The sequence below is a fragment of the Eurosta solidaginis genome, chromosome 1 (assembly GCF_040869045.1).
Source record: "Eurosta solidaginis isolate ZX-2024a chromosome 1, ASM4086904v1, whole genome shotgun sequence".
Lineage (NCBI taxonomy): Eukaryota > Metazoa > Arthropoda > Insecta > Diptera > Tephritidae > Eurosta > Eurosta solidaginis.
In genome coordinates, this window is record NC_090319.1 from 104109489 (window position 1) to 104118979 (window position 9491).

Below are 9491 nucleotides of genomic sequence, written 5' to 3' on the forward strand. Positions count from 1 at the left end.
CTTTTCGTTCCTATTAATGTGATCGTGCATTCCGCTCCCACTTATAGGATGTGAGCATAGCACTGTTTTGCTCATACACGGCACAATGCTCGTCAAATGGCGGTAATTTCTTCAGTCATTTCACTCTACATTTTCGAGTGTTTTGACAATAAAGTTTACTGCGGTTTTACCATTTATATAACCGCCATATAACTTGAATTTTACCATTTACTTTACCTGGAGCAGCCACATGAATAAAATATGAACAAAAAAATTGAATTTTCAATATTTATTATTTTCAATATTATTATATATGTACATGAAATTGGAACTTATATTAATACAGTTTCGCCTCGCGAAACCTGATATTGTCACCAACCAAATCATCGGTGACCTTATTTAAAACATGGCCGCGCCAAATGTCGACCATATGACATTACCCTACCGACTGTCTTACACCTTAAAATTTTGGGTGTGACTTTCGATCAGGATCTACATCTTGGAGAGCATGCACTAGTAATTGTAACGAAAATCCATAGCTGTAACAAATATTTAATGTAATTCGATAAATCGGCTGTACTTGGGGTAAATATAAATAGACGTTAGCATGGTACGCGTCTCAGATATCGACCATATCCTAAGCCTAAAGGTTATTCACTGGAAGAAAATACAGGCCTGCCAAAATGCTGCCCCCAAAACCGCTACGGGCTGCCTTCTTATGTCCTCGGAACACCACCTGCACAATGAAGCGAGAAAACTCCCAATAAGGGAAATAAATGAAATGCTAACCAAACAGTTTCTGTAGAATACTCAGAAACCTGGGCATCTCAACAGACATCTGATTGTTGTTCCAACACCGCTTAGGGGCTTAAAGAGTAATCTCCGTAAGCATTATGAGGAAATACGACACCTGAGAACTCAGCCGTATGAAGCAAAAAAACACAAGCAGGTCCTCAGTGAACTCCACAAACAGGCGTCGTACCTTTAGGCAAGGAATTGCCTGGTGAATCCAGTACTCAAAGAACAGTACCCAAACTTGCGAAAGAGGACCGCATACTCCCCAGGGAAAAGCGAGTCACTCTGGATAGTTGTGATGGTTCTGGATACTGTCACAGGTTAAACTCTTACCTATCCAGAATCAACCCCGACATACAAAATGTATGCCCCGCTTGCAATGTGTCCCCACATGACACCAATCATCTCTTTAATTGTAATGTGGAACCAACGCCTCAAACACCCCTTTCATTATGCTCCACCCCTGTTGAAACAGCAAGTTTCCTTGGACTCCCGTTAGAGGATATCGATGAAAATTTGTGATCGGTCGCACCTATTCGGTGGGGCGAAGCACTGCTACAACAACAACAACCATCTCGGCAACGATTAATATCATCACTTTAAACCTTCTAAGTCATCCCGCCCCACCCCCTATTTCCACGAGGAACTTGCGACGTTACTGATCAGTTTAATGCCTTACAGGTAGTTGGAAAAAAAAAACGGCATATACGACCAGAAGGCACTAGAAGACGATGCCTCAAAACTACAACCAAAAGCAATAATTATCATTTCACTGACACAAATTTTATAGTTTTTTCTTCCGGATTTGGACACAATCTTTTCATAATATTACTTAACAATTTAAGATTAGATATTTTTTTCAATTTGTATTTTGACTTACCAGCAACAAAAGAATCATGCTTAATTGTACACCGCACAATCATTATAGCATCATGTAACGAAGCTCAGTTTCTTCCAAAAATTGTTCGGCACCGCCACGTAAAATCAATGTATATGTTCTAGCATTAAAGCAACCTTTAAATAATTATAAACTATAAAAATGAAATTAATGTCAAACCCACTATCAAACCTTGGAAAATGTTGAAATGTTCACCACCAACTTGACGTTCTTCAAAGTAATCACATTGACCCAAAACACTTAATTAATATCATTAGCTGTAGTCATAACAGCACCACCACAAGCTTTCATTGTACGTTTCAAATCTTCTTCTGGTACACTAACAGAGCATTTCACGATCTGCAAAATACTGTGTACCAACATCACCAATTGGTAGTTTAGAAAACACAACATTGGCGCCTTACTTACCTAGTTTATTGTACAGGAGACGCCATTCAGCATTAACAATTTTCTGATACTCTTGGACATTGGAGGACATTGCTGTGGCAGAGCATTTTTCCAATAAATCACTTTGTTGTTCCTTTGATTGGCGCTTCGACATGTGCAGCCATGTCATATTTTGGTTATGCATAATTATAATGCTTTACGTATAGCTTTAATGATGATACGTGCATGCACACCTTCCTCAACATATGGTTTAACTTGTTTTAAGATTTCACTTGCTTAAAGTACTACTGAAGTGGTGCCATCGCCGACCTGATAAGAGAAACATTTATATTCTACACATTCTAATATAACAAAAAACGTACCTCAGCATCTTGAGATTTGGCGATGTCGATTAGAGTTTTACGGATGGATGCACAATATCCAATAGTTTCATAATAGTTGCACCATCATTTGAAATTGTGGCCTTACCACTGGAATCAACAATATGCTTGTCCATACTGCGTGGACCCAATGTAGTGCGTACAGCGTCCACAGTTGATTGCGAGGCATTGATGTTGGATATGAGTTGAGGTTTACCTTGAGAGCTATCGGTACCCACACATTTTTTGCATACAAACTTATACATATGTACCCAATACAAGTTCAGGACGTTCATATTTATCGACACGCCATCCGGTGTGGCCCAAATCTTGCAAATATACAGTTGGCACTGTTGAAAAAAAATATGGATCAATGAAAACAGGTAAAAGTGAAAGATTTTTTTACCATCTGTTGTTACCTTACACATAAGGCATTGGTAACGACGACCAGCATCTACAAATTGCATATGAGCCTTGCAACGATTACATCTAATTGGACCCAATTCACCAAAATTTACAATGGGTGGCTCATATTCACCCTCAACCGTTCGTGTCATTGGTTAGACGGTAAGTGGGTAATAATGCAGTTTACGGCACCCACCGAAATTTGGGCCAACATTTTCGAGTGAGGTACCAAAAGACGCGTATTCACGTCTAGATCAAGAATCCGAAAGCGGAAGTTAACTTTTTTTACCCGTTCAACGATATTAATATCAAAGATATTAACGAAAAACCGAAAAAAGACCCCGGGTCCCTCCGAAACCGGGGGTGGGATCCATAGTATTTTTGCGCAGAACACCTTTCTTATAAAAAATAACCCTGGGCTACGCCATGCCAAGTCCGGGTGTGTGGTATAACCGTGGCTACCGCCACGGTGATGCACAATTTTTTTTGTGGGTATAACACAACAACCACCACAATAAAATCGCCAAATTCAACTGCAAATATCTCCGGACAGAGATAAAATTTTTCTTTTCCGCCTTCGGATTATTGTTCTCGAGATTAATATGCGTCTTTTAATACGTCACTCGAAAATCTTGGCCCAACTTTAGGGTGGGTACCGTAAACTGCACTACTACCGGTAAGTGTAATGGACAAAGCTGTTGTTTTTAATAAATCAGCTGTTGCAGGTATGCAATACAAAGAGGACCTGCAAAGAAGAAAAATCAATGTAATTGCCAAACAAAACATTAATTTCGAATAGCGATACCTAACGTAACGTGGCGAGGAGTTACACTGATCTTCTACCACATATTTTGTGGTCACCAATGGTGGTAATAAACCCTGTTCATTAGTAATAAAAGCATCACCAGCGCTATTTTATTATCGGATTTGGCATCTGATCGGGATCTAAACGGCCTTGGGCTTGATCATACTGTTGCGGCTGTTGATATTTACCAGTAACAGGTGCAGGTGGTTGCTAAAGAAAATAACACAAAAAAAATCGAATATAGTAAGTGCGAGAGAGCACGATACATTGTGGCAAAGCCAAATTTGTCACCATGCTATTTCGTTTGGAGAATTTCTCATTCAAAATCGTCACCCCTGGGTCACACGATTTTTGCAGGGGAGTACCCTGCAAAAATTGTTGGATTACGTGTTCCATTTTCTTCATGTTGGAGTACTTGCAATGCGTTTGCGTACCACCATCAGCCGATCATTGCTCGTTTTTTAACGACCGTGATTACGACACGATGACGATCGAACAGAGTTGCCAAAAGCAAAATATTGCATACAAATAACTGATACTAAAATTTTACTATGGCAACTCTGATATGCAACCGCGCACTGGTTTTATGTACACATACTATAGTATAGAGAAATGTTAGTTTCTTTATTCACGCAAATGCTAAATAACATAAGAATATTCATAGTATAAAATATAAAAGCTGTATTGCCCCACTTTATTTACTTTCATTTTAAATTAAATTCACTCCGATAATTCTTTCTGACACAATTCCTCTTTAGTACTTTGGCATATGATCCTCTGTGGGTGCTCCATGGAGTACTACAGTGAAAGTACTGTCACGTACACCTACTTTCGGCTCTTTGGGGTACCCTTTACTAGCTCAGTATAACAATGGGTAGTGGTCCTTAACCCTACCCCCCAAAGAGCCAGACGGACACATATTCATATCTCCTCTTCGTTCATTTTTACCCACACACCTTCAAACCCCAAGAAGCCCACCCAACCTTGGACCGCTCGCCTCATTTTTGCGGTCACCCTAATACCATGCTCCACCCACCTCTACTTACCTCTTCATCCTGCCATCCTCACACCCCGCCCAAAAAGAAATCAGCAAGCCATACTACTGCTCTTTTCAGTTCAATGACGTATTTTAATAATTAACATGATCTTCAACTCTACACACGAAGGAAATAAAATCTTACTCACAAAGACTCAAGCTTCGTTTAAATTAAACAATATTTTCCTTCAAACACTTAACTTCCATATACATACATGCAAATTTGAATTTACCACATCTGGGTTTTTTGCTTTATCTCGCAAAAAAAAAAACGTACATATATAAATTTACACAGATTTATAGGAGCAGAAAAAATAAACGTATGGAAACTGTATTCCTGACGTATACAAATTTTATAATAAACCAAAAAAAATCACAATGTACATGTAAATTCCGTATATTATAAAAATATCTATGATCAATATCCTTTTGGGACTATGTTCCCGGGTCTTTCCGTCACCAAAAAATACCAAACTCTTATCTAACCAGCTGGAGTTATGAGAAAAAAGGAATAGTTTTAAACACACCCTAATGCCCGCCTAAAAGAGCTCTTTTATGTGGGGATTGGGGGGCTTGTTGATGCAGGGTTCATACCCTCTGCCATAAAAAAAAGGTAAGACAAAAAAAACAGTCTAAATCGTTTCGGTATCTACTGTGACTGACAGACACCTTACAATTTTCTAGAATTTCCGATATACTAGGAACATTATGTTTAAGACTAAACGGACCATTGACTCGGACGCATGCCAAGGCACATCCAGGTGATATTCAGATTTTTACAGCATGTACAATTTGGGATACAAAAAAAAAACAATTTTAAGACTTGTTTATTAATTCCTATCTCACCTAAAAAGCTTTTATACAAATTACACTATGGTGAACTTTTATGCTGCGTGCTATAACGAGGTAGGTCGCTCCAACGTTAAGGTAAATGGCGAGACGAACAAATAAATCCAATTGGTTGCAGCTTTCCGAGATGCAAGATTTGTTGTAGGGTTTTGAATAAATCGGCGATCGAATGTGTAGCGGATTTGCCCGCAATAACGCCGAGTACGTATAAAAATGACGTCGACTACGTAGAACGAATAGGGACTTTGCATCAACAATGGTGTTGAATTTTATCAAAAGGTTGATACTCGCAACACTTTGACGTCGAAGTTGCACAAAGAATTGTTGTATTTGAAAAATTTTGATGCCGAATGCGTGGAAATTCGTAGCTTCGTAAAATTGGATTTTTGTACGATACGTGATTCGCAAAGAACTGTGATTCGTAAAAAATTCGTGATTTGTAGAAAATTCGTGGTGCGCAAAAAAACTGTGATTCGCAAAAATGTGATTCCCTGGCGCTTCCAGAAGGCTTCACTGGCCACCTCCGGTTCCCACTACGAGAATAAAATCTCAATTAGCGCCACTTAAAACAAATTTCCTTTTTTTTTTTCTTCACTACGGCTCCCAAACACGATTTGGCGTTCACGCGCCTTATGTCCCACATGCATCACTGTTATATTGCCCTCATACCTACGCGCAATATGACATGAATGCATCCACAAAAATTTATTATTTTGTTCAAAAAAAAATCAAAGCGATAGTAAATTCTAGAGTTTGGGATTATGCAAACGAAAACAATGCTTGAGTGGGAATCTTCACCCAAGAGAATCCGTGCCTGCGGATTTAATGAGGAGGCTGGTGACCGAAGTCAAAATTGAGGTCGCGTGAACCCCAAACGGCGCGGAAGTCTAGATGACAAAAAAAAATCCTTTAACATTTACGGACTCACCTGCTTATTAATTATTCCACCTCTCTCTGCCGCGATGAATCCTGTCCTGGTAGTTGGGTTTTGGTGTTGCCCTTCTCCCTCCCGATTATCGACCGAAACCGCGTTCAGAACCGAAGGCACTTTGTCTTATATCAAAACTACCGAATTGTTATTCTCGGCACTACACTGACCCTTTCTGGGTCTCCGCGCACAGGGAATTTTAAAAAACCTAAACCACACACAAAATTTTCGAGGATATCTTCCTTACAAAAAAGCGGCGTGCGCACTTCAGCTTGATATGCTGCTATACTTTACTTTATTTTTGTTCTCCTTCAGTTACCCCCTTTTATACCATCCGAACCGCTGAAAAGAACCGTTTCCTTATGCCGTTTCCCACGGTCTTTCTTTTGTCTATTCCAATCCTGACCACCCTATATCCATCCCTGTCCTTATCCTCACCATATCAAGCACGCCCATCTGGCAATCTTCCAAATGAAGCTTTTTTCATCATTGTGAACTTATGTGAGTTCACCATGGTGTTTTATTTTGGGACATTTCATTTGACATTTCTCGTGTTTACATTTTTTTGTAAACACAATTTTATAAAATTTTATTAAAGTTTCGAGTTTAGGTGCGAGGTCGACTGCTACCTAGAAGGTCGAAAGAGGTGTCCCACGACGCGTCTTAATCTCGCGGACAATATACCGAAGGCGGAAATTAAAAATTGTATCTCTATCCGGAGATATTTGCGGTGAAAGTTTGTGCTCTTCAGGTGCTTGCTGTTAAGTACCCACCAAAAAAAAACTGTGAACATAAGTGTGTTGTGCGGATATAGTTTTGGTCTCCAAACCGGTGTTGGAACCACCCAGGGTACTACTTTCTATGCGCGGCCGTAGGCCACCAACGTAGAGAGGTGTTCTGCGCAAACCTACTGTGGATACCACCCCTGGTTTAGGAGGGGGACCCGAGGGTAAATCTTTGGTTTATTTGTTCATATATTTTGAACAAGGAAAACTTTAATTCAATCTTGCTGTTTTTACCAGCGTACTCCACCTCGACATGCGAAGCTCCCTACATCCAAGCGGGCCAAGGTGTGAGTGAAGCCCAACGCGGGGACAACCCACGACCTGACAGTACTTTGGAAAGTACTCTCACGTATGTACTCTATGGAATACTCACAAATAAAGCGAGAGTGGGATCACCTACTCCTCTCCTAGGACCTCGCAATGTTAATTGGAGCACATTTTTTGAATGAATACAGATTAGTTTTGGAGCACTCCTATACTCTTAAAGGAGTATTCCTTAAACTACCCTTCAAAAAAGGCGAGTACTCCATAAATAATGTAAGGAATACTCCTTTAGGAGTATAGGAGTGTTCCAAAACTAATCTGTATTCATACAAAAAATGTGCTCCAATTAACATTGCGATGTCCTAGGAGAGGAGTAGGTGATCCCACTCTCGCTTTATTTGTGAGTATTCCATAGAGTACTTTCCAAAGTACTTTCACTGTAGTAATCCATGGAGCACCCACAGAGGATCATATGCCAAAGTACTCCTACGCGAGCTTTAAATACCTGCAATTTTGGTGGTTGGTTTTTTAACTATATGTATGTCTGTCTTCGGGTGTAGGTAGTATGTATTTGTATTTTATTTGGTAGATATATATGGAAATATTATGTTATAGTATTATATTTTTGAATTAAGTGTCGTATATATGTTTAATAGTAACCGTGCAAAATCGGAATTAAAACGATTTGGTTTTCAAATGGGATATTTCTCTATACTATAGTATGTATACATAAAACCAGTTGCGCGATTGCATTTTATCAGAGTTACCATAGTAAATTTTATTATTAGTTATTTGTATGCAATATTTTACTTTTGGCAACTCTGTTCGATCGTCATCGTGTCGTGATCACGGTCGTTAAAAAATGAACAATGATCGGCTGATGGTGGTCTGCAAACGCATTGCAAAGGAGTATTGTTAGAGTACTCCAACATGAAGAAAATGGAATACGTAATCCAACAATTTTTGCAGGGTATTTATCGAGTACTAGCGTTTTTTGAAGCGTGTCCCGTTGTTCGCTGTAGAATTGGTCTCTAAGAGTTGCCTTTTTATTTCTTTCCTTCTTAATCACCATGTAGGCACATACACTCTGTTTGTAGTTTATTCCTAATAGTGTGGACATGATTTTTAGGCGCGCTTTTGAAAGCTTAGTAACATTTTTTCGAATCTTTACAGTATTTGTTTTTTAATACTTCCACTGTTACTATTATATCAATATGATCATATGTATTTAATTAGCAAGCTTTGCTCATATTGCTTTTTACAATGGTTTTTGTTATTGATATTAGAGAAAAATTGTAAGTTTACAAACGGCGATGCCTTTAGCTGCTGAGCCATATGAATGTCCCGTTGTTCGCTGTACAATTGGTCTCTAAAGCTGCCGGGCAACGAACAAAATTTGCTTGATGGTTACCATGGTTCAATTATGTACAGGTTGGCTCATCTCATCAGCTGATTGTATTTATGTCATTGCATGGTCGAAGGGATTGTCAAAAGGAGATGGCAAACTCAAAATGAAACCAACACATTGGCAAAATTTTACTTACACATACAAAAACTGCTAAGTTTTATGTTTCCATTCCATACCATTCGCACCAACACCAATACACAGATTTTGACAATTTGAACAATGGGGCGAAAGTTGCGATAAAAGGTATCGAAAAACAAGGGAAAAAACAGACGGGCCATCACTAGCGAAAATTTCCAGGAGTTTCCGGAAAAAGAAAAAAAGGAAAGGTAGAAAACTGCGTGAGCGAAATTTTGGCGACCCTACAATTATACAAACGGGATATATAACATCTAGGGGCATAACTTCAGTAGCAAAAGCGTCAAGTTCCGCTAATATACTGCTTTAGTAACCTTATTGCTCACTTCGCATCCCCAACGATACTCAACTATACTGCTTTGGTAACCTCATTGCTCACTGCGCATCCCCAACGATACTCAACTAATCACAAAACATCCTCGCCGGCTGTGCGCGTAAGCAGGTGATTGTCCAGAAAC

General features: G+C 39.3%; 1 protein-coding gene across 5 annotated transcripts; it reads right to left on the reverse strand.

Moving 5' to 3' along the window:
* Positions 1 to 253: 253 nt before the first annotated feature.
* Positions 254 to 3831, reverse strand: LOC137236636 (T-complex protein 1 subunit eta-like). Of its 5 annotated transcripts, none has more exons than XR_010948522.1 (8): positions 3629 to 3825; positions 2957 to 3568; positions 2825 to 2872; positions 2422 to 2768; positions 2081 to 2368; positions 1844 to 2021; positions 1655 to 1788; positions 254 to 518 (listed from the first exon to the last, which is right to left on the reverse strand). XR_010948522.1 is itself a non-coding variant. In XM_067759492.1 (8 exons), exons 2-4 carry the CDS (start codon positions 2973 to 2975, stop codon positions 2451 to 2453), a joined length of 372 nt encoding a protein of 123 aa, XP_067615593.1. In that variant the 5' UTR covers positions 2976 to 3568; positions 3629 to 3830; the 3' UTR covers positions 254 to 518; positions 1655 to 1788; positions 1844 to 2021; positions 2081 to 2368; positions 2422 to 2450. The 5 variants fall into 5 exon arrangements, 3 of the variants coding, with proteins under 3 accessions (XP_067615593.1, XP_067615592.1, XP_067615591.1); XM_067759492.1 differs by having other exon boundaries at positions 2838 to 2872; positions 3629 to 3830; XR_010948521.1 differs by having other exon boundaries at positions 2825 to 3568; positions 3629 to 3823.
* Positions 3832 to 9491: the final 5660 nt, after the last annotated feature.